Below are 23939 nucleotides of genomic sequence, written 5' to 3' on the forward strand. Positions count from 1 at the left end.
GTGCTCTCGTGCTCCGATCCCGCGGCTGACAGCGAGAGGGCGACGCGCTTATCACCGTTCGCCAATCACCAGTGATGGCAGTGGTCGGCAAAGCAGCGGTGACCGGTGAGCATCCGCGTTCCATGTGCGGCACATGGATTCCAGGATTTTGACAAAGTTTCTGCCTTTGGAGACCCGGTCTCCCGTCTCCGCGAGTGCACAACCGGTCCCTTGCTCCGCTAGCTTTTCGCTTTCTATTCTTTTCCGTGCAGCAACTGATGGGATGGACGGTGACGTCGATATTTTTGTAGGACGAGAAAGATATTGATATTGACTTGTGCTTTTGTTTGTTTTTTCGAAACAAGACTTGGGTTTTGGTCTAATGACGTGAGCATGCTTATCAACATGTCCTTATCCTCGGGTAAAGAAATACATTGTCATTCATTGGCCTCTGATTTCTCTATGGCGATTGGCCGATCGGCAAGTTTCAGGGTGGCCGTATGATTATATATGATGATCCACGTCCACATCAGAACTTTGGTAATGGTGTTCATCATTTGTGGGAATATGTATCGGTTGGTTCGTCGCATGGGTGCCTATTGTACAAGAGATAAACATTGAGGACCAAGTATTTTGTGTTAATAAATAGACGTGTGGATTAGCACCACTTGATGCCTGGCCAAAGTCAGACAGCACTGAAGTTACACATTCTCTTGGAAAGCAAAGCTTGATTAAAGAAGATCAGATGAGAGGATAAGCAAATTTTGGACATTTCTGATTTCCCTCTGGCAAGCATATTAGCATATACTATGCTTTTTTGGCATTGACTGCAATAAAATGCGGAAAAGTTTCCCTTTTTGTAATGTGGTAAAGTTCCCCTTTTTTAGTGCACATGCATGCGTCACTCGATCCTAAACCCTTTCCGTTTAACAAAAGCCTGCCTTTGTTACTACAATTGCAGAGTTTTGCACCATGTTGGCTTGGTTCTTATTTGGGTTAGAACTCAGAACTGACTACAGAACACGTGCCGACGCGGTGCGGATGTGCCATGACCCGCTACTGCTCCCTAGTCCTGTGCTATTGCACTCATGTCATGTTGCTAGGCCAGGGCACCACATGCTCATGTTGCAACTATTGGATCCTAGTGGCGCTGCCATGCTTCTGTTTCAGCAAGCAATGAATAAACAAGCACCTCAAGTTTCCCCCCGGAGTATTTCGTCTTCCCCGAATAATTTCTTCCTCTTGCCCCTATTAATAATCTCTTCCTATAGCGCATCTCTGGATAGCGCTTTCTACCACAACTCGTTCACCGACCAGCTTCCAGCCGACGGATGGTTGCCCTTCAGAAACTTATCCATGTCACAGCAAACACACACAACACTCCCACGGCATGTGTCCTTCAGTGCGGACTTCATTCAGAAGGGGGGAAAAATCAACTTGGAACTAAGATTCAGACGATAGCGGTCATTCCAGTTCCCAATCTATCCACAAATAGCATATCCGCATATGATGTGAATTTAATAGAAATATCTTACTGCAAGCACAAACATAAAGTCTGAAAATCATAACATGGAATTTGAGGAAAATTAGTAAATTAGTGAGGAAAATTACCTGCTAAACCTGCATGATGTTTCTCGTCACAATGGAGATCAGCTTTTGTGCAGAATGCATTTTACCCAAAAAGGCTCAGGAGTTCAACGTTTTCTGGTAAGCAACCTGTACACAAGAGATGGTGGATGAGTCCAAGCATTGAAGTGCCACTGCACTAACAGTCTCTTCAAAAGAAAAGCATTGTGCGTGATGCCTACAGAAAATCATACAATCCTGGTACAGCCCCAGTGGTTCAGTTCAAGGACTAAAAGATGAAGTGGAGTAGCGAAGATAATGAAGTGCTTTTTTTTAACGGGCATGAGATTGTGCCTATTTCATTGATAGAGAAGATAACTGATGAAGTACTTTAAAAACCAAATAAACTAAATGGTCAGGAACATACCGAAGTTGAAGTCTTTGTCAACTCCCTGATGGCCATTGTGGCATAGGATGATGCTGGTAGAGTAAATTCTAATTTTACAGCCAGTTTCTCGGGTAACGGTTCTGAGATGCCATTAGATTTGGTTTTCACTGAGCTAGCTTCAGTGGTTGGTCCAGAGGTGTCCAATGAAGCATCCAATCCAGAATCACATGATGCGAAACTGGAAATCCCATCAGATAGCAGCTTATTTGCTTCTGATGGGTTGGTTTTGGATAGAACAACTAAATTAGTTTCCAATAAAGGTACATTGTCATCTGTGTAAGTCATTAGGTCCCTGCAACCATTAAAAACAAATTTAATTGAATAGCACCAAATATCCTACATGACTGCATGAGTACATGTACAGCTAGGGTTGCTCATCTACGCTATTCACTGCAGAAAATATAGATATAGTTTCAAGCAAACTTACAACTAAAAGACAAGAACAAAGGATTTGATTAAACAAAACAGGAAAACTCTACTTCTATTGTGTGTACCATTCAAAATCAATAGGTCGTTGGAGTAGCCGACGGTAACCTCCTTTCATGCTGGTAATCGAGAAGTCCCTAACAAATGACAATCAAGGAAATATGACAGATAAGAACTTGCTCTGCTGGCCTTTAAGGATATTGCGTGTAAGGAACCAAAATGGTTATATTCCCAATATGCAAGACACAACATATGGACTCTGCATAGATAAATGTCATTTTAAGTCCTCATTAACCATCTGGCGTGAATCCAAATTCACGCCATGATGGCACTGTGATTGTAGTTTGTAGGATCATAAAGTTGTTCAAAAGAGGAGACAGCTAGAAAAAAATGGACCTTGTGACAGAGTGACTTACTTGATCCCATGGACGCTCTCTACCAGGCTAATGCCATCCTGAGTCACAAAATTAGATAAATGTCATGGCAATCGTTTGAGAAGAAATTATTTGAATGTGTGAAACTCAATCACTTCTTCATAATCTGACTGGAAAAATTTTGTATTCCACAAGTTTGTCAAAGATTCTCAATCTCACAAATTTCTCTAAAAAGGAGATAATGCATTAACCGGTAGCATAACCATGCTAAAAGTTGAAACCAACTTCCTGCCCTAACAAATTGTTTCCTTACCATAACTTTCAGACTAAAACGTGTAATATCATAACTTAAACTCCAAGTAAAATGCATGTTGTACAACGTATTTAATTATTTGTTAATACATGTTCCTTCCATTTATACCACAACAATCCTCTGAAATATTTGTAATGTTCATCATAAAATTCATTACCTTCTTGGCTATTTCATGATAAATCTCAGCAACTTCATTCCCAGGGAACAATGTTTCTGAACTGCGTGTGGAAAAGGTAAGGATAGCACTTGAATCACAAAATTATACAGCATAAAGCATGTGATCCTCACCCAGGCAAAGGGAGGACAACATCCTCAAACGTGTAAGCTGCGTTCAATAAATCTTCAGAATCAACTATCTACAAGAGAAGTTCATGATTGGGAATTTTGTTATATCAGTGTTATGCACAGGTTTGCTGTCAGTATAAGTATCTCTATAACAATTGTCTAGCAAACCTTCACAGACTGGATCACTTCTTCAGGAAGTGTTTCACAAGATATTTCCATTTCAGGTGAATTAGTATTGCTATCATCATTGTCGAAAGTATCTACTGTAGCTGCTTCTCCAAGAGAGCACCCCTTTCTGTAAACCAAATCACCCTCTACAACTTGTGAAATACCTGCGAGTTCAGCAGTTATTAGCATATAAAGACAAAACAAGAGTATATGCTAGAAAACCGAAATATAGTTTTAGAACAGCAGCCTGAATGAGTACAGCAGAACACATTGCACAAGTAGACTTACCATACTTTTCAACTCTCATACTTGCAGCATGGTTCCATAGGTAACTCTGGTAACTATGTACATACCTGCACAGCATGGTTCTATTTGAATACCAGAGCACAGACAGTAAATACAAAACGCTATAGCAACCTATTCTGACAGGAGATTGTAGATAGTAATTTCTTAAACAACATAATAGTGTTGTGCTACATTCTTCATCACATAGTTAATAATAAAACGAGAATTTAGGTCAATGTACTGCAACATACATCAGTCTCAATGTTTTAGGTATAGCCATTAGTGCTTGTAGATAGTTGCCAGGGTACTTCTTCAAACGCTGAAGCTGGAAATGAAAGAAAGCATAATTCTAAGGGTCCCACATTAATGCAATAGAAGTCAATGCTAAAATGGTAAAAGAGAAAATTAAAATATGTAAAATTGTGAATATGGGAACACCAAATGCAAAACTCAAGCTCGAAATAGCAGGACAGAAAGGAAATACTTTTATTTATTACCTCTTACTGTATAAGTTGACAACTTTTCTCTATTGGTGGGCATATTTTGTATAGAAGATGTAACAAAACTAGATCATCATAACATTATGGAGCATGGAACATATATAATTGTGTGCTCTCCAATGTTTCAATCTGCTGCATGCAAGATGGGCTGCATGGTGATGCATAGGACCTAGGGCTGGCTAAACTAGTATTATAGTTTAAAGCACATAGTTGAGCAAATTTCACCACTCTGGACCTCTCCAAGCTTCCTAATTTGAAACTGAAGCTGAAACAGAATCGCTGAACTTAAAATTCGTGCATGGCACGGCATGGACACCTTAACGGTTCACAGAAACTATGTACTGTATGGTAAAGCAAGCTCATGGCAGGTAGGAAACACAAAAGATAAATCCAATCATATGTATCCAAAAGATATGTACTAGATATGCTAGGAAGGAAAAGGTCTACGGATTTATTTTTGGCAACATGTAAGCCTAGAAAAAAAGAGTAAGCCTACCATAGCTCTCTCCATCGTGAGATATCGGGGGATTCCACTAAGTGCTGCATCAATATCGCCATGGACCTTATAATGTACCTGCACCTCATTCATTGCATAATGAAAGTAAGTTTCAAATCTTCACACTTGACATAAAATATTTAGTTATTTAACAGGGAAAAAGCAATATCACCTACCCTTGTACCAAGAATCAAGCTAACAGCATGTCTCCACTCTCCTCTAAGCAAAGCAGCACCGACAAAGTGACCAGGTACTGAACCACTACCAAAGCGCTGCCAACACAATGGAAACATTCTTAAAAAGGTATAACAAGCAAAAATGATGAACTACCCATGACACAAAAAACTAAAAATAGTATGAACTTGGCTAGGAAAAAAAGGTAGGTTTCCTTTACCTGTAAGCCGTAGTAATTGATAAATCCATTTTTACTCAGGCCATCAACAGCAGCCTTTATCACATCATCTGATTCTGCAACAACATTCCTGGAAAGAAATAGCATGAATTATCCATTGTCTCTTTAATTACAAAACAAGGTCGTGGCACAAGTGCATGGACTAAAGATAGTAGCCCACAATGAGGGACAAACTTTTACAATTCCTCGTAAGTTGTAACTTAAAACTTATAGCCACCATGGAATAGTTGAAAACATTGTGTTAAAGCAAGCCAACAAGTATTTTATCATGAGTCTGATAGCATATTTCACAGCACGTGTGTAGCATAACATTGGCAAAGTGCAAACAATTTCACTAAGACCGTACCTGACATACTACCAGCATGATATGGTGCCAATAGTGTCACACATAGCAAGGAGAATACGCACCTCAAAGTAATTGCAAACCGGTTCCCTCTGAGTTGACCAAGAGCAAGGCCTTCATTCACATAACTGGGAAATATTTGCAGTTAAGTTGTCAGTTAATTTATTAAGAAAGGAGTTTGTAGATCATATGCTTTACTGGTTACCTAAAGTCTCCAACTCTGATACCTGCGAGTTTGCTATTAAGAGCGACCAACCTACTGGCATGTACTTTGAAAAGTGTCACCTGATCAGAAGACGGGGAATCAGAAAATTATTAACTCAATGACAAAAAAAAGTGCAACTTTAGTATTTCATTTGAAACTACACCACATATGCTTCCGATAAAGGTTTTCTTGGCTGCAGTTACCACTAAGATCAGACTTTCATCTGATAAAGCTTATTCAGATACTTTGTTTCCCGACCAGACCATGTTGAAGTTGAACCCATATTGTCCAATAAACCAACCAATGAAAACAACTCAGGGCGTACCTGTTGGGTTGTAATGGCACGTTTATCCTTTGTCCCCGCAAATCCAAATGATCGTGGCTGTGGAAATCAATGCCACCAACCAATCAACAGAAGCGATGAATGGATTCAACAACTCAAAACAGAAAACCTGCAAAAGCACTTTGGTGAAGCAGAACATGGCACCTACCTGAACCCCTAGCATCTTTCCTATAACTCCTAGTGCCTCTTGTGTGTCTCTGTTCTCCTTATAAAGGTGAAACCTGGTAATATTGTTTACTATTATCAGCTAGCAATTGTGTTTCAAAAGACATCAAATACGAATTGCAAGCCAAATGTGCATCCTAACACATTCTTTTCTCAACAGGTCATAGATTAAAACCATGTGAGGATAGATGCAAATGACAAACAATATGTCATCACCTCAGGAACTTCCCCAGGTGATAAGGCCAGGATGTAGAGCCTCTACTATCAAACGGCCTGTCATCTCTCCAGCCTGAACCGTCCATGCCTCTCATATTCCTCCCTCTCCCACCGCGTGGCCCTGATCCCAACCGCACCCTAATACATTTCTGAATCCCATCACCGTGCTCAACCGTATCCGTGATCAGGAACTTGAAATTCCTCTTGATGAACTCGTGCACCTCCTGCACAAAAACAATGTAGAACAGAACAATGACACACTGATCATCCAGGAACCATCGAAACCACAGCTGCGAGAACCAAACCCACCAAACGATGAGCCTTATCGGCATCTGCTGAGAGAATGATTGGCGACAAATCCCCATCTCCCTCCAAAACCCTCTCCAGAAACCCCCTCAACGCGTCGTAATCCGCTTCGCCGCAGAGCAGCCGGAACGACTCCAGCGCCCGCGTGTGGTCCGCGTCGGCGTCGCCTTCCGCCGCGTTATCCCCTCTCTGCAAATCCGCAAGCACCACACAAGCCGAAGCGAGGTCAGAGCCTCACGGGTGCCCGATAAGACTGCAGCGCGGGAGCTTCGGGGGAGGGGGACCTCGTCGACGTCGGGGAGATCGAAGGAGGTGAGGCGGACGAGGGCGCCGTCGCGGGCGACCTCGTGGACGATGAAGTCGGAGTAGCGCTGCTTGAGCGCGCCGCGGAAGCCCGCGACGGAGGAGGCGAAGCGGGAGATGCCGACGTCGGGCTCGTCCACGGGCCCGCGGCGCGGCGTGGGCGAGGGTGCGGGCGGATGGGCCGCGGCGCCGGCGCCGGCGCCGGCGCGGAAGTGGGCGGCGAGGGGACGGGAGGGGGGTTTAGGGGTGAGGAGGAGCGGGAGGGGGTTTAGGAGAAAGCGGCCGCGCATGCTGTTGGCCACGCGGTGTGGACTGTGGACTGTGGAGCACGGCCGCCGGATGGGGGGACGGGGAGCAGTCAGCTATCCACCCGGCCGCGCGCGGGAGCTCTGTTTCTCTTCTTCGTTCGGAACGCGGACAGGAAACCGCACGGGCCGCGGCGGCGGCGACTGCAGCAAGCTTTTTGTTTCCGGCCTGGACCGTCCGATGCGCGTCGGAGGGGTGGGGAATGAGCTGTTCGATTCGTGTTCGTGCTCCTGTGCTTGCTCTTGTTCTGATTTCTTGAAGAAGAACGTGATGCTGTTCGCAGAGAACTGACCAAGTGACTGACGTGTTCTGTTTCTGTACATTGTAAAAGGGTGTGATATGATGCAGAGGTGGCGTCTAAGCTTTTCTTTTTTTTTTTATGGTAACGACGGAGGGGATGAGTGTCCCCACCTGAAATTTTTCCACAGATGCCGGCGAACCGGGTGCCTGCACCGATTACAGAGTCATAGCGCCCTTGGGCTAGATATTACACAGGGGAAAAGGGAGGAGAACTCACGCCATAGTAAACAAGTTACACCACACCCAACTATCGAGCGGAACTTGCGAGGCAGGCGACGTCTCCAAAGCACACAGTCTTCTTTGCAACCGCAGAACAGCCGGGCGAGGTTAGGTTGTTCTCCCCGGAATAGGACGTCGTGTCGGTGCTTCCATAGTCTCCAGCAGCATAAGAGAAGGAAGGTCGAGAGCAAAGTGTCAGGGACCCCCCTCGGGGGGTTTAGAGTTCCAGATGGAGGCTGGTGAAGGGAGCGAGGATTCCAGCCATCCTAGCTTTGTCCAAAACAGGCGGGCAAAGTGGCACTTGGAGAACAGGTGCTCGGCGTCCTCTTCTTCCTGATGACAGAGATCACAAGTAGCGGAGTCTACGATTCGCTTCTTTAGCAGATTATTTTTGCATTGCAGCTTGTCTAGCACCATGAGCCAACCAAAGAACTTGACGCGGGGTGTGGCATGGCTGCGCCAGACGAATTTGAACAGATCGCAGTCATCTCCGTTCTGTGGACTGAGGCACGGTAGATCTGACTGGAGTGTAGGTGATGTTCCCCGGATTCAAAGCAGGACGTGCGCACATCCTCTTCCTCGGTGAGCACCAGGTCGGCGAGAAGCTCTTCCACGGCCTGCAGTTCGCGCGTGGCCTGAGAGCTCAGCCGTGGTGCAAGAGAGGACAGCAGCCCTTGGTCAGCTATCTCGTTCACCGTTGCCCCCGGCTTGATGACGTGGCTGTAAAGAGCCGGGAACGCATTTGACATGGACACCTCGCCTTCCCAGATATCCTCCCAGAAGTCTGTCGTGTGGCCATTACCAAGTTGCACTCTGGTGATACACCTGTATGCTGGGAGCAGGTCGCGCAGCGCCTGCCAGTGTGAGCCTTCTACCGCACCTTGCAGAGAGTGTAGGTGTACTCGTTCCCGTGCCCACGCAGCCCAGGCAGACCCATTTGGATGGTGTAGTCGATGGATCAGCTTTAGGAGGAGGCAGGAGTTTTGCACTTGTAGTTGGCGAATTCCCAGTCCTCCTTCCTTTCGCTTACACGCAGTCTCCCAGGCTGCCAAGCATTGAGCTCCTGAAGCCGTGTCAGTGCCTGTCCACAAGAAGGCTCGCCGGCGTGCGTCCAGTTGTTTCAGAACGCCGTAGTTGGAGGGCGCCCATGATGTAGGTTGGCAGTCCATCTAGTACTGAGTTGATCAAAACCGTGCGCCACGCCGGACTTAGTAGAGTAGCTTGCCATCCTGCCAAATACTTGTCTACCTTTGAGAAGGTGGCGTCTAAGCTCACCTAGATGTAATGGAGCTGTGGGGATTCCATGATGGAGTAGAGTTCCAGATGATAATTGAAATCAGCATCGACCGTAGCTTCTGATCCAACAAAGAACAGGGCGAAATGGTTTCCACTTTCCAAACAACAACTTGTTCATGCGCACTAGTAACACAGAAGCTACTGGTAATGCAGAGCGTCAGACCAGCGTTTCAGTATCTAACTGTTACGCTACTATTTCCGCCAGATCATCACCTGTGTTCCCTCTTCATCTCTAGTCGCTAGAGATGTACTGTATCAATTAACTTGAAACGTCTGCTATTTGTGCACAAAAAGAATGCCATCATTGCAGCTTACATGGCTCGTTCGCCAAAAGAACAGATAACACCTATTCAGCACGGCACCCGAATATGTACAGCAAGCTATGATCGTCTTCTGTCAGTTTTGTGTCACGCCACTTTAGTTTGCCAACTGATTAATCCCGACGAGGATGTTCCCAGAGTGGGGCTCTTCTTCGGTCCACTGAATCGAATTCTTCTCCAGATACTTCATCACCTGTCAATATTCAAACAATCAAACTAGTCAGATGAAGACGTATAGCAGCATCTGCGTGAGCTATAACAGGAGTCTGCTAAACATAGAATATTGAGGCATTTGATAGGTGAAGACCGGCATACAATGCGTTTATTGCCATTGGGTGGAAGACAGATGGGAGAAGGCAAAAGTATGTATAGTCATGTAGCAGATAATCTGATAAAACCACACCTTTCTTCTTCTTTGTCCCATCTTGAAACTGCCGTCATCAACACCAATAATAACTTTTAGGTAATCAAAAGCTGCAAACATGAAGCATCAAGTAAATCGGATGGTTTCCAACAAGAGAATTTATAAACTCAAAAGGCCACGCACTGATCTTACATGGAATGTTTGCCAACTGTTTAAGATGAAGTCTCAAGAGATTAGATACGTTTGCTGGATCTTGTGTGCGCAAATCAAGACAAAATTCATTTCTGGACTCTATTTTCCTGCAGCAATGCAATATATGGTTATTGTAAGTTCACATTCTAATATTACAGAACGAGCAAATTTCATTTTGGACAATGCACTTGGTGCACCTCGAACCACCTTTAATAACAAGTGTCACTTCAAACCATGTAACCAAAGTAAACTTAGCTCTTACACAAAAAAAAATACAAAAACAGCCCAATAATTCCAGCCAACATGCAAAAGAAATAGTATACTTACTTGGACATGATAATCTCCCCAGCAGATTTCTCATCAGCCAGTCGAGCCATTTGATAACAGCGCTTGCCCTTGGATATCCAACAAAGAAAGTAATTTATTTTCTTAAATCATGTAGCCATCATAACCAGACAGGTAGATAAAACCTTAGCATGTTTTATGTTTAACAGGTAGAGAAATCTTTTCATTAGAATCTAGTGTAGCTCAAAGGCATTAAGCAGGCCCAGAGCAGGGCAGAAGGGACTTGCTCCCTTCCCCTTGTCGTCATCTACCGTTCAGACCTCGGGTCATTACACACAACAAAATCCCCAACAGTTGTATGCAGTTGCTATGTAGTCTATGTTGGCCAAAAGTGACAAAGAAAGTAGTCTCCATCCATTCTCTTCTCCCCAAAAAAATAAGTGTGACACTTACTTCCTGTATAAGATAATCGACTTCTTTCTGGTTGCCCTCCCTAAAAGCATCAGCAGCCTGCAATTTCGGCAGAACATAGCACAAGTGATAAATAAACACATATGTTTAGTGGAAGTGAATTAAACAATGGATGCCATCAGTGTTCTCCAAAGAAAAAAAATCGAACATCATCTTGGAACCCCTTACCTTCTCATAGTACTGCTTCATCATATCCCAGTGCTGCTTTGCAGCCCTGCGGTAGTTCTGGTAATCCTCCTCATTCACAGCTGGTTCTAAATATAAATCCAAAGAACTCAAAATAAGTTATAAGAATTTTCCATAAAAGGTAGAATGATATCACCGGGTAAACAATTCACTATGATACATAGTACAAACACAGGCTTTAAATTATTTAGGGGCTTGATTTCATGTTAGCTGTTTTAACTTTTAACCCACTTATCAAAATGTTACACAAAAGCAATTAAGCTCTTTGTTCTGATTCAGGACACCTGTTTTGTGCTGTAAACATAAGCATCCTTAGTACACTTTGAGAAACCATAGGACACAGATCTGATTTGCTAAGGTTCACCAGACTTCAATCCAAGAAAAAAAAAACAGATTACATATCCCACAGTTTGCACCTTGTCATTGGAAAATACATCAAATTCATTTAGCTGAAATCCTGTAGAGAACACCTAGAAGCAACTTAGTGTTCAGATAACATTTTTTTACAATATTAACAACAGGTACGAAATGAATGATAACTTTACTTTTTCCTACCATACATTTTAAGTGGGTGGACTTGTAAACATAACTCTAACACATAAAATCAGTACAACAATGCGGAATCATATAACTAATATGGCTGGCTTGATACTGATGTTGGTTTTATTTATCAGTATAATATGTCAAGCGGCTGGAAAGGTTGTGTTATGGTTGGTTTTATCTGTTCACTTTAGAGATTTTCCCTTTTTTTCTTTTTCAAGTGTAAACAGTAAATGTGTTATAGGCTTAACTGAATATGTAGGTGCAAAAGATTATATATGTAGAAATAGCAGAAGACACCTGGACAAAGATTTATATGGAATATACTTCTTATAAAATGCACACTTAACTTGAATTCTGAAAACAAAGAAAGCATTAGTATGCTGAGTATACCTTTGCTACCTACGATAACTTTCATGGGAAAATCAGTAGAATATGTTGAAAGGTCCTCAAGAGGTTTCGATATTGGTTTCTGATATGAGACTCTTCTTCGATTTGTGCCCAGTTCATTTCTTTTTAGTTTTGGCTCCTCCTCCAATCTTCCAGGTACAGTGAAGATAGCTTCTATCAACTCTCCTGGAGAGATCTGTGGTTTTGACCTCTGCATCCCCTCTTGCGAAGATTGGGTGCTACAAAGAGAAATGTTACAGAAAGCAAAATAAATATCAACTCAATGGCGGAATGAGGGGAGAAACCAATAAATAAGAGCTATGGGTCGACTGTGAGCCTAAGCACCTTCTCTTGGAAACAGAGCATTCGACTGCTACATCCTGCACAATGGATACATTATGGGTTACAATTAGTCAAATATCTGTAACAAATTAAAGAAATGCCAAATGCATTCAGAGGGAACTTTCATATATAGACTAGCACAGTAGGAGCAATGGTACATGGTAACATGGACCAACAGTTGACTGGGCACAGAACTACTATTCAAAAGGAACAAAACAAGATCTTAACCAACACAACAAATAAATATACCATGTCAAGCTAGCAAGGGCAGCCCTATTAGATATGTATTAAAGATCATATACTACATTGAAAATATATCAGTACTAAATGGTTTTTCTTCATTAAATATATTTTTTTGAAAAAAAACATCAGCACAAGAAATGGTGGGCAATCCAATCTGGCAAAAAATGAATAGTAAAAGGCTACATTCAGAGTTCAGGACAAAGAATGACCAAAAAAAATATGATAGTACATCTAAATATTTAAAGAACATACAGTCCTCAAGAGAATTCTGATGAGCATAGCAGAGTAACAAGTTGCAAAGCTACAGGAGCAGAGTTTAGAAGTTACAGATGAAGAGGCCAGAAGAAGTCTTACTTGTATCGCATTATGTTTGTTTTCTACCTTTTTGTCTAGATGCTTTTCAGAAGATGAAATCAATTCCTCCATGCTCTACATACAAAAGCACAGCTATATTATTAGGCCAAGAATAAAATTATGTATTCTAAAGCCTAAAGCCTTAATGCTAGACCCTTTCACTGCATTTGTAAAGATGAGGAGTGACAAAAAATATATAATAACAACAATGATGTATTGGTACCTTCTTAATGTCATATCCACAGCTACCTGCAAAAAGAAATTAGAAACAGTCAAAACGTATCTTGGAACAATGAAATGAATGGGTGAAAACTGCAGGTCAGATATAACAGACATGCTAACCTAGAACGTCACGGATTACTTCCATACTAAGCTTAAATCCTTCACCCAGCATGCAAAACAGAAACTCCTCAACATCACTGTTATTCAAAGTCTCTCTCCGTGGGGCAGAATTGGAATCATCAGCTTTCACCTTAAAATCATCACGCATGTACTCTGGCAGTTCAACCTTTAGAGGTTTGTCTTTTTTTGATGCTCCATTCACTGCTGTTGTAGCCCTGGAAGATTCTTTTCCTAACATGCTGGAGACAGTACCAAATGCAGCACTAGACTTTTGCAACTTTTCAGGCATTCTTGTTTGAGCTAAATTCTCCATATGCTTTGCTTCAACTGCCTGCTCAATCTGGGAAAGAGTTCTTGGTTGGCTTGAATTCTTCATATAGTTTTCTTCAACCGCCTTATCAGTCTGGGAAAGGTTAGTCTTGACACTTGGCTCGAAATCATTGTTATGAGGCAAAGAAAGTTGAAGGTTAGTTAAGATATCTCCAGCTTTGTTGACATCACCCATTGATTTGACATATGCATCAGCTATATCATCAAGTGAAAAAGCACAGCCGAACACATCAAGCAATGTATTGAGTGCCCTGGTTTCATTGTCACTGGATGAAGTTAGCAAATGTGATAGATCCATATTGAGGACCTTCCCAAAAGGCTCTTATGAACTGTAAGACCTGCCCAACAAAAGAATATTAATTGTTCATCACATGATACGAATAGATAAAAGGAAAAACACTACATATAGCACTAGTGCTATGAGCAAAAGAAACTACAGAGAATGTTGAATAAAGATGGTCAAATTGCTTAAATAAAGGATAAAGTGCCAATTTGGCAGTAAATTGAGTCATATACTAAGGCACTGTAAATGGACAAAGATGCTAACCATAAAGTCTCAATGGGACCTCACAAGCCATCCTGTTTCTTAGTCCTTCCAAGGTATAATAGCAAAACTGAAGGTATCAAATAGACCCAAACCGCTAGCTGGAAAATAATTTGCAAACAAACTATTTGCCTGTAATGATGATTTCAGGACAGCAACTTTCAATCTTCGAAGAATCAACATAACCTTATTACTCATCACTGAAAAACATGAAGGCTCACAACAATACCATGATGATCGTGCCTCTCAACACATTCATCAAATATTCACATATTGACGAAAACATAATCTACGAGATATATCCCACCAAAATTAAGATAGAATGATCAGGATCAACAAAAGGCCTATGAGTTACCTCCTGGACTAACAGGACAATTGCCACAAGCTAAAAAGAACCCCAAACGTAAAATCGAAAACAATAGAGAAGCATCCAAACACCATAGCAAAATCGGACGTCACGTCTTTTCTGTATGGCTCAAGTACAAGCAAGCTGTAACTTCCTAGAAAACAGATGATCATCAGACTCCAGCACAACCGATGCTGCCTCACTACTCCACTCCTCTAGGCCCTAACCATGCCCGAACCACAAATAAACCCACCCAAGCAGTTGATTGGGGAGCAATCCAAGCATCAGGGGCAATAACGTGTCTGGATACAATAGGTAAATAACCAACAAAGGACATGCAACATAACTTCACACATTTGCCTGCAGAATTGGGGCCGAATAGTCAACCATAAATTGAAACGATCCAGGCACAGCATACCAGCCACAAGTGCTCCCGCACGATCCGAGCCGAATCAATGTTTCAGAAAGATACTGGGACATCAAATCGACCAACGGACCAACCGATCAAGCGTTGAAGCAAGTAAGAAGCGAACTGGGACATAAGGGCCCAACCAAAGCAGATAGGACCATAGAGACGACATTGCCAGAAATCGCCCAGAAAGGACAGCAAAATTATCTAAAAATCACCAAGAAAACGAGAAAAAAATTCCACAAGCTACCTGCTCCAGAGCGCCGCATCCATCTAATCAGAAAACCCACACCAAAACCCCAAATGGCGAACCGAACTGCCACGGATGAACACGCAAAACAAACGATTAAAGTGCAAGCGAGGACACTGGAAACTGAAATCGGAGGAATCGCGGAGCAACACGCCCGATCGCCAGTTCGCCACCAATGCAAACCCCCCGCTCGATCAGAAACGAAGCGCCAACCCCACACTGAACCAACCACCCACGGGCCCGGCCATGGCGGAGCAAGGACGCACATAATCAACCTCCGCCCCCAAACGCAGCAAGGCGGCGGCGGGGATCGAGTACATTCTAGAAGGTTCTGGAGTGAGGAAGGGGGGAAGGGGGGCTTACGGCGTCTCGAGACGATCCTCGCCGCACGCGGGCCGCTCCGCTGGCCACTCCGCCTCCGCCCTACGGTTGCGCGGCCGCTCGTTGGGCTCGCTTTGTGCGCCCGATGGTTTAAAAGGAGATGGCGTCAACAGGTGGGCCCACCTGGAGGTGAGTTAACGCCTGGCGGTCGAGATCTGCGAAACGATGTGATCCACGGCGTCGGTGCGCCGCGTCGGGAATGCTTTCGACTCGCGAGTCGTGAACTCGTGACGTGACCCGCCTGCTTGCCGCTGTGCGTACTGTGAAAATCTGTGATAGCTGTCAGTTAATTGGAGAGGAAGAATAATTCGTTAAATTGAAACGGGTTCCACAGCTTTGACTCATTAAATTTTGATTCATATGTAACTAAATTCATTTGTTCAAAGGCCAAAACATATATAACTCATTTAATTTTCGCATCTCACTACTTCAACTCATAAACCCAGCACCAAACTCATAAATAAAAAATAAATGTTTTACAATCCTTTGACAAAATGATAATGATGCATGGAAATATGATACGACTCGCCAATTTTGATAGCTTCGCGCTTGAATTTATAAATGTTCTTCTATCAAACTCATGACTTATAAATACTTGACTGATCACAACAATCTTCTTTCAACATAAAAGAGGTTTGTGCTTCTTCTAATAGGTGTGTGTACATCCATTTTATGTATTTCGCTAACTTTTCAAAAAGACATAGGGTGTCGTCTTCGGGCGTGCAGTTTTCTATATTGCAGTCTTACTCCTCCGTCCCAAATTATTATTCGTTTTGACTTTTTAGATACATCACTTTTATTATCTATCTAGATATAAATATATATATTTAGGTGCATATCAAGATATGTGTATTTAGAAAATTCAAACAAATTACTAAACCAAATAGTAATTTGGGAGCGGAGAAAGTACCTGCGTAAAATTCGTACAAGATGACGCGTCCACGTCGGCACGACCGGAAAGGCACAAGCACATGCGACCGTTTGGCTGCACCCTGCAGTCGAGTTTGGGGACGTCACTACCACACGCACAGAGCCCTTGAGAACATCTGCTGCCCGGAAACGCTGCAGCATCGGCGATCCAAGGCTCTCCCTTCCGTCGCTCGGACACGTTGAACGCTGCGCTGCCCAAAACGCATGTGAGGCCAGCGTTCCCCGGGCGCAGCGTGGGGCGTGTCGCTACCCATCACACGTGGTTGAAACGGGGCGTGAGGGAGAGTGACCAGTGGTGACTCGCCTCTGCTTTGCTACTGCGGCGTTGCGTGTCAGCTAGCTCTAGGGGCGGGGCGCTAGTGCGCTACGGCCGGCCATGGCCGCCGTGGCAAATACAGCCGCCCGTGGTCACCAGCCGTGGGCGCTGGCTGCGGCGAGCGCCAATCGCAGCAGCGGCCGTCCAGCTGCCACCACGGCGACCAGAGCGCTGGTTAGCACGGGATTTGCCGGTGCCCCGAATGCGTGGGCAGCGGGAAGGCCGCCGCGGCGCGCCGTGGTGGCGGCGAGGACCAAGGCCGGCGCGGCCGAGGTGCGGCCGTCGTCGCCGGACGCCGTGACCTACAGCGCGAGCATCTCCACCAACACGCCCCTCCACGAACCCCCCGGGGTAAGCTAATTAAGCTGCCTACCTACCTACCCACTTGCAATCCGCGGCCATGGAAGTGGATTGGGGGACGAGAGCTGAAGCTGCTGCTCTGAAATCGTGTGGCGTGCAGGCCTCCTTCGACGAGTACCTCCAGGACCGCGCGCGCGTGTTCCGCGCCATGTTCCCCGACGAGAGCAGGAGCCAGCGGATCGGCGATGTGTGTAATCCCATTACCCCTCACGCGCTCCCGCGCTCCGTCGATTTCTTCTTCATCAGCCCGTTCGCCGAATCGATTGGTTAGTGTTTGAGCAGCGAACGAAATTCTGCAGGGGGAGTGGCGGGTCCAGATGCTGCCGCTGCAGTTCCTCCTCGTCACCGTGCGCCCCGTGGTCGTCATGCAGCTGCGGCACCGCGCCGGCGGGCTCGACCTCCGAATCGTGCGTAAAAGCTTGACCCCCAGCTTTACCAATTCTTCGTGCACCTTCCGGCGACCGCCAGTGGTGTGGTGATCGAAATGTCGCCTTGTGCAGACGGAGTGGGAGCTGCGGGGGCTGGACCGCGACCACGCGCCCTCGAGCTTCGACCTCGGCGTGAGCGGGTCGCTGTACGCGGACCGGAGCCTACGCGGCCGCCGCGCCGGGTGCCGGATGAGGGGCCACCTCGAGATCTCCATCACCGCCGTCCTGCCGCCGCCCCTGCGCCTCGTGCCGGAGAGCGTCCTGCGCGGCGTCGCCGAATCGGTAAGATGATTAGATCGGCGTGTCGTCTGCAGATTCTAAGGCTAGATCGATCTCGTCAGGCCTCGAAACTTCGGCTTCGGATGAAAATGCAGGTCCTGTCGACGCTAGCGGAGAAGATGAAGCGGGACGTGGACGTGAGCCTCATCGCCGACTTCCAGAGGTTCCGCCGGGAGAAGGCAGCAGCAGCGTCCAGGGCCAGGCCAACGCTGGACGTGACGGCATCAGCCGCCAGAGACGAAGCCTCTGAAAGCTAGAATTCGCTGATGATCCTAGCCTGGTGTGCCTTCCTCCCTTGTACATGTAGAGTCATCATCTCTGTGTGCAACATGAATACATGATTCATTTACATCTGGGGTTCTACCATGAACGAATCCGAGACCAAAATACATGGGAACATGACGGGGTCCAGTCCAGTCCAGTCCACAGACGATCCATCTGTGCAGCAGCTTATGTAATCTCCCAACACATCCAAACGCGATCCTGACAGCATGTACACCCACCACACAAGCGAATCTACCCAAGAACAAAACGTTGTAGCTGTAAACGCTCTAGCAAGTAGTTGAATCCACATCCGCAGCTGGTCAGAGGAAGAAGAAGAAGAGCGGCAGAGCCAGCAGCAGGACGCAGACCGCCCACCGGGCGCCGGACAAGAGGCTCTCCGCGCCATCGAAAGGGACCAGGCCGCCGGTCGGGCTGCCGAAGGACGACGATCCGTTGCCGAAGCCACCCGTGCCCGGCGTGAACGGGGACAGGCCGCTTGGGGCGCTCGCCGTCGGAGTGCCACCTCCTGCCATGGAGCTGCACGCGAAGAAAAGTGTTACTACGTGTTAGCTGATGAACGTTTCTGAACTTTGTCAGAGAATGGCATGTACGGCATGAATGTATTCTGTACTCTAGACATGCTCACCTTCCTGTGAAGACGCACTGTCCCGAGCCTGAAACGGGAATTCAGATGTTAGAGATCGTGAACATTGCTCATTCAGACTGAACAACAATTTGTGTTTGTCTGCAATATCGTGAACAGTTATCTTTTTTAGAAAAAAATCTACAGACTGCATGAGATCAATTGTGCTATGGAGTTTCCTGAAACTGAATTCTGGCACAATTTTACTGCCAATTTCCCGGATACTGAATCTTTTTTTTTGAAAGGCGGGAGACTGAATCTTTGTACAACAGAGAAACACACATTTTACATACAACTATTCAAGATCTTCTGAAAGAAACATTCGACAGAGAGAGGAAACAGAATACAGGAAAGAGCGTGGCTGCGTAGTACTTACTGGGATCCGTGGTGGTGGTGGTGGCGGTGCCGTTGAAGTCGCAGGTGGTGCTGGTCTTGGCGCTCCGCTGGTAGTAGTCGTTGTAGGCGTAGGACGCCAGCGCCTGCAGGTTGTTCTGCTTGTAGCACGGCCCGCCCGGCTGGATGGCCGTGCAGTCCGCGTGCCCCGGCCCGCACGCCCAGTTCAGCCCCGCCTGCAGCGCCGCCGGGTCCGCGCCCTGACTCGCCACGCAGAACATGCCGCCCCCCGTGGCCAGGGATCGCCTCTTGCCTTCATCTGAATCTGGCAAGGCCGGCGCCAACGCTTGCTCTGAATCCACGGTGGTTTCAGCATGGCTGCCTGCATGTTGTGAGAGCAGAGGACGTTGTGACGCGTAACATCAGAGCCAATATTGTGTTCTAGAGTCCACAAATCACAACACAGGCAAAACTACAACCTCCACATGTTGGAATTGATCTTGGCTTAATAAAAAAGACCGAGTTCTAAGGGATTAACAGCCACCCCACCCCCATTGCCCTGGTTAAGGGGCAACAAACTCAACTAATGGCTTGATCCCTAAGACGGCCTGTACTATAAGAAGGGAACCGAGATTAGGCTTATCATCTCGGTATGGGCACGGACTAGATGATCTGCGTCAACCACTGTCCTTCCGTGATGGTGTTCTCCATCCGGAGTTCTTCAGCGTCACGCCTGCTTCCACAAGTAGGCACGGGGACGTCAGCAGCCTAGGGGCTTCTACTGATCTACAAGTAAGTGCCATTAAGTCCTTAATTAATTAAATTCTTAGGTGTTCATGTCATTAGGCTATTAGATCCTAAGAAGTATTTTCCTACACACATACTGACATACATGTAAAGATGTATATGTACTTGGAACTAAGTGACAGTGATTCAGTGAACTTGACATGCACAAGTAAAAAGGGTACAAAGTACTGGATCAATATACAAAGAGCATCAGTGATTTTCACTGATATTACGGCATGAAAGTGATGGCAAAGCGATTCTAGAGTGTCATGTATGTAGATATTTTTCAGCTTAAGAGCTATTCACAACCACAACAGCTACTCTACTTTTATGACGATTTTCAGTGACCTTGGGAATCTCAATAATGAGAAAAAGAAAGAGAGAAACGGGATGCGACTACTGGAGCGAAAGCTACGTTGCACGTACCTGATGCGTTAGCGAGGAGGACGACGAGAAGAAGCAGGCATCCGTGCAATGTTTTGTCCAACATTTTACTATTCCACTGTCCAACCGACAGTATTCTCGGCAACCACCTGCTACGATGACAATGCAAATGCATACATCAGATAGACTAATTGAGGCACATAAAAGACATCAGATGAGTCAAATGAGAATTGGAGAGAAAGCTAGGGCAAGTAATTCAGCAAACAAGTTGCTCAAGGAATCATAGCAAACAGAGTTTAGCATGATCACATTGATTTTTTTTGGTTTGCACACAATATTACTTCTTCTTTTTTCCAAAGATATGCAGGAGAGATGTAAATCCAATAATGTGCTCCTGTTAAAAAAAACACCCTCAACGTCCTGGTTTTTTATTTTCGGATTGCAGTGCACAAAATTTTTGAAAGGTATAGACAATGTGACAATAGGGAGGAGCACCATGCGTTTCATGGTTGGTTTTGTTTGCGATCGTCAAATTCTACTACTTTCTTTAGCCCTGCAGCCTTCTGGAACGAATTACATAACATACCCACCATGATGGCATGATGCAACAGAAGCCGAACAAGAGACGACTCTTGGAAGGCGAGGATAGTGAAACGCGTGCGTCACAGTCAGACGCGAATTTTCTAATCCCACTCCCGACTCCTGACTCAGGAGGTCAGGATCAAATGACACTATTTTGTTGGGGATGAACTAATACCACCATCTTTTTTGCGTGTGTGCTTCTTAATCTCAGCAACGGTTGGTAAAGCTGAAACATCTAGCTACATGGAAAACATATCCTTGGCTGCACAAGCGCACATCCTATGTTTTTCAGGGAAATTCTCTGCAGCCTGCACATCCTCAAGACCTCAACTACTAATTTCATCTATGAAGAGAGATACGAATCATGCATCTAACGTCAGCTCTTGTAAGAGCAGCAACTTTGATCGAATCGTGAAAAATCCAACAATACTAATTCTGCAACCTGATACCAGGGAAAATAAAGCCCAATTCGTTGCACAAATAACAGAGGGGGATTGAAGAACTTCAAACTTGGCGGCCAAGAGTGGAAGAGAAGGGCACGGAAAGATTGAGTTCAGTGAAGCTTGTGAATTTCGACGAGGGGGGCGGCGCGGCTATCTGAAGAATTCAGCAGAAGAAAACGAAGGGTTCGACGAGAACTGACGGGAAAGAAAGATGAGTACGCTGACGGTGCCAAGAACCGAGAAACCTAATCCAAGACAGATGATTTTAGAGGGGAAACTGACGTGATTCAACAGGAGCAAAGAGAAGAAATTACCCACATGAAGAAGAGGGATGATTTCAGAGGGATCGTACCTTTGAACCAGAGCTACCAGACGATGGCAAGAGCCAGGAGAAACAGAACAGAGCAGCGCCGATGGCTTCTTGTAGATGGAAGGTCGGAACCCTCTAACCTAACCTTGTGTCTGCAGTACTTGAGAAGAGTCCAGGAAGGAAAGCTGAATATGTGGCCTGTCCCCTCCCTTTTATTGGCAGTAATAGCTACTATATCTGGCGAGGATTAATTAGACATTTATAAATTTTCTTTCAGCGACAAATTAGGCAGTTATAGTTGCTACAGTGACAGACGAGAAGAATTATCAGACTTAAAATACTGCCAAACACGGCAACGGGAAAGACAATGAGGAACGCAGGGCACCAAAGGAGGTGAGGAAAATCGACGGGTTTCTGGTGTACCAAGTGGGGTCAGTGGACCGAGAAGGCAGAAAGGGTGAGGAAGATATCACTACTGACCACTGATCACTTCTTGTTTAGATGTTGTGCATGCTAACTAAGCCTTTTTGATGATCGACCAACACGGCTTTGTTTGCACTTGCGCTTTTGCACTAATTTTATTTCATTTTTTCACGCAACGAGGCCGGAATCACTGTCTTTGCTTCGAAAAAGAAGAAATGAAATTAAGAGTTTAAACTTTGATAAGGAATCATGGACATCGGTCCACATAAGAACATTAGTAGGGTATGTGTCCTAAAGTTCTCCAACGGTTCTGTCCGGAAAAAATGCAAAACTACATGTACACGTAACTATATAGCTTATCTCAACCGCTGATTTCTCTCCATCCAACTGTTAATCCACTACCTACCTCATATACTTCTCACCTACTAATGATTCATCTCACTGTTAAGTTAAAAATGAATGGCATGTACAAATGAAAAATTCACGTTCGTCCTGTTTCGCTCCAGATCAATCATGCACACGCCTGCATAGTGAATTGATCACGCGCATTCACCTTTTCTTATTCTACCTTTTCATTCATTTTCCTGCATACTCACTTTTTAAATTCAAGAAACGAAAGTGAGATTCAACAAAAGGTTCAACCTTTTCGTTTTACAATATTTTTTTGAACGAAATTCGTTTTACAATATTCGCCATGCCTCTTGTACCTTATCTTCGTTGTACATGCTTATAGGGTAGGTGGTTGGTACTACCACATCAGACACGAAAATGGAGTCACCATCAAGTGCGGCTCCATGCAGTCAATCGTGGAAAACACAATGGCCACACCGCCCACTGTAAGGGTTTTCCATCAGACCATCACCATTATTTGGATCGCTAAATGGATTCCTAACCTGCCAATGAATCTAACAAATGACTTAATCACGCGAGCCTGTTATGTTGTTCCTTCTGCATGCATTCTTCTGAACAAAACAGTGATACATGATAAAAAAAGGAGATGCTGATGCGATATTTCATATACCAAAGCGCAATCTTAGGAACCCGAATTACATGAATTTAATTACACTTGATTTAATTTTTCTAGAGAATTGTTACATCTATGGCCTCAAAAAGGAGATGAAGGATCAGAACGGGCAACCAGAGGAGGGTGAATGGGAGCCTTTAAAACTCTCTCCGAGAACAAAGACCTATATTCCAATTGCCACCCCCAATACACCACTCTTCTAATCGCCAAAATAACACAAGCCAACTTGTGACCTGCTCACTTTAAGAATAATTGGAAAAGCTCAAAGCATAGCGGAAGATGAGTCTCTGAAAAGCTTGCACTAAAGAGAAAATTAAGCTAACCACCACTAAACCATTACTTGACTGAGCATTCTCTAAATAAATAATTAACAGAGATTATCGAGTAATAAAGTACTAAGTAGCTAAACAAGACATCAGTGATTAACTAGCAATTTGCAAAGATTAACCACTTAAAATGGACCCTGATGGGCTGTTCAAAACAGCTGGGCCGAACACATCACACAGCAGCTGGACCAGTCTTCTATTCCGGAAGCTATATGGCTTCTATTGTTTGAGATTCGTGCGGAGGGTTGCATGATCTCCTTCTTCCTCTTCCGATCACTAGGAACGACGTCGCTGTCACTTGCGCACACTGGCAAGGAGTGAGAGCTGGGAAGGGGGTGGAAGGTGGACAGAGCGGCCGGCGGCGATCTCGAGGTCGGCAGGGTTAGGGTTAGGGTTTCTGTGTTTCCGAGCTTCTAATAGCCGGCGGTTCTAGAGGAGGAGGTCGGCGCCTCGGCGGTGGGAGTGGCCCGGTGTTGGTGATGGTTCAGCTGAGCAGGGTCGGATCTCCAGTGGCCCGTGGCTGGTGGCAGGGGCAGATATGACCGGGTTAGGAAGGGTGGGTAGA

At 45.1% G+C, this 23939-nt stretch overlaps 4 protein-coding genes across 7 annotated transcripts; 1 reads left to right on the forward strand and 3 right to left on the reverse strand.

The window, feature by feature from the left end:
* Positions 1-817: 817 nt before the first annotated feature.
* On the reverse strand, positions 818-7804 carry LOC117844830 (uncharacterized). The gene is made up of 20 exons (XM_034725624.2): positions 7115-7804; positions 6834-7019; positions 6525-6748; positions 6292-6364; positions 6126-6182; positions 5801-5880; positions 5661-5723; positions 5235-5322; positions 5017-5112; positions 4841-4918; positions 4096-4169; positions 3848-3912; positions 3560-3723; positions 3395-3462; positions 3264-3324; positions 2836-2873; positions 2488-2556; positions 1973-2285; positions 1591-1695; positions 818-1513 (listed from the first exon to the last, which is right to left on the reverse strand). Exons 1-19 carry the CDS (start codon positions 7421-7423, stop codon positions 1666-1668), a joined length of 2136 nt encoding a protein of 711 aa, XP_034581515.1. The 5' UTR covers positions 7424-7804; the 3' UTR covers positions 818-1513; positions 1591-1665.
* Positions 7805-9463: 1659 nt separating this feature from the next.
* Positions 9464-16231, reverse strand: LOC117844832 (putative nuclear RNA export factor SDE5). Its single transcript, XM_034725626.2, has 12 exons — positions 15526-16231; positions 13284-13951; positions 13165-13190; positions 12942-13016; positions 12348-12382; positions 12006-12241; positions 11055-11140; positions 10869-10925; positions 10458-10525; positions 10131-10237; positions 9978-10048; positions 9464-9767 (listed from the first exon to the last, which is right to left on the reverse strand). Exons 2-12 carry the CDS (start codon positions 13909-13911, stop codon positions 9672-9674), a joined length of 1485 nt encoding a protein of 494 aa, XP_034581517.1. The 5' UTR covers positions 13912-13951; positions 15526-16231; the 3' UTR covers positions 9464-9671.
* A 372-nt stretch (positions 16232-16603) lies between these two features.
* Positions 16604-18205, forward strand: LOC117844835 (uncharacterized). Its single transcript, XM_034725629.2, has 5 exons — positions 16604-17140; positions 17250-17336; positions 17449-17556; positions 17650-17859; positions 17952-18205. Exons 1-5 carry the CDS (start codon positions 16850-16852, stop codon positions 18111-18113), a joined length of 858 nt encoding a protein of 285 aa, XP_034581520.1. The 5' UTR covers positions 16604-16849; the 3' UTR covers positions 18114-18205.
* LOC117844838 (uncharacterized) lies at positions 18176-21953 on the reverse strand. 4 transcript variants are annotated; one of them, XM_034725635.2, is made up of 6 exons: positions 21644-21953; positions 21492-21536; positions 20309-20415; positions 19140-19478; positions 18767-18794; positions 18176-18657 (listed from the first exon to the last, which is right to left on the reverse strand). In XM_034725635.2, the coding sequence occupies exons 3-6, from the start codon at positions 20370-20372 to the stop codon at positions 18441-18443; spliced, it is 648 nt and encodes a 215-aa protein (XP_034581526.1). In that variant the 5' UTR covers positions 20373-20415; positions 21492-21536; positions 21644-21953; the 3' UTR covers positions 18176-18440. The 4 variants fall into 4 exon arrangements, with proteins under 4 accessions (XP_034581526.1, XP_034581527.1, XP_034581524.1 ...); XM_034725636.2 differs by lacking the exon at positions 21492-21536 and having other exon boundaries at positions 20309-20418; XM_034725633.2 differs by having other exon boundaries at positions 20309-21536; positions 21644-21950.
* Positions 21954-23939: the final 1986 nt, after the last annotated feature.

The sequence above is a fragment of the Setaria viridis genome, chromosome 2, assembly GCF_005286985.2.
Source record: "Setaria viridis chromosome 2, Setaria_viridis_v4.0, whole genome shotgun sequence".
Classification (NCBI taxonomy): Eukaryota; Viridiplantae; Streptophyta; class Magnoliopsida; order Poales; family Poaceae; genus Setaria; species Setaria viridis.

Excerpts from the sequence above, each read along its gene's own strand:
- LOC117844835 (XM_034725629.2), top strand. The coding sequence starts at position 16,850 with ATGGCCGCCGTGGCAAATACAGCCGCCCGTGGTCACCAGCCGTGGGCG. Across the intron at positions 17,141-17,249 it reads CCCTCCACGAACCCCCCGGG|GCCTCCTTCGACGAGTACCT; the intron begins GTAAGCTAATTA and ends TGTGGCGTGCAG. Across the intron at positions 17,337-17,448 it reads GGAGCCAGCGGATCGGCGAT|GGGGAGTGGCGGGTCCAGAT; the intron begins GTGTGTAATCCC and ends GAAATTCTGCAG.
- LOC117844832 (XM_034725626.2), bottom strand. The coding sequence starts at position 13,911 with ATGGATCTATCACATTTGCTAACTTCATCCAGTGACAATGAAACCAGG. Across the intron at positions 10,526-10,868 it reads TCGATTATCTTATACAGGAA|GGCAAGCGCTGTTATCAAAT; the intron begins GTAAGTGTCACA and ends TGGATATCCAAG. Across the intron at positions 10,238-10,457 it reads GGGGAGATTATCATGTCCAA|GAAAATAGAGTCCAGAAATG; the intron begins GTAAGTATACTA and ends GCATTGCTGCAG.
- LOC117844838 (XM_034725633.2), bottom strand. The coding sequence starts at position 20,441 with ATGCATTTGCATTGTCATCGTAGCAGGTGGTTGCCGAGAATACTGTCG. Across the intron at positions 19,479-20,308 it reads CCTCCTCGCTAACGCATCAG|GCAGCCATGCTGAAACCACC; the intron begins GTACGTGCAACG and ends CACAACATGCAG. Across the intron at positions 18,658-18,766 it reads CAGTGCGTCTTCACAGGAAG|CTCCATGGCAGGAGGTGGCA; the intron begins GTGAGCATGTCT and ends CTTCGCGTGCAG.
- LOC117844830 (XM_034725624.2), bottom strand. The coding sequence starts at position 7,423 with ATGCGCGGCCGCTTTCTCCTAAACCCCCTCCCGCTCCTCCTCACCCCT. Across the intron at positions 6,365-6,524 it reads CACCTGGGGAAGTTCCTGAG|GTTTCACCTTTATAAGGAGA; the intron begins GTGATGACATAT and ends CAATATTACCAG. Across the intron at positions 2,557-2,835 it reads GAGAGCGTCCATGGGATCAA|GGACTTCTCGATTACCAGCA; the intron begins GTAAGTCACTCT and ends GTCATTTGTTAG.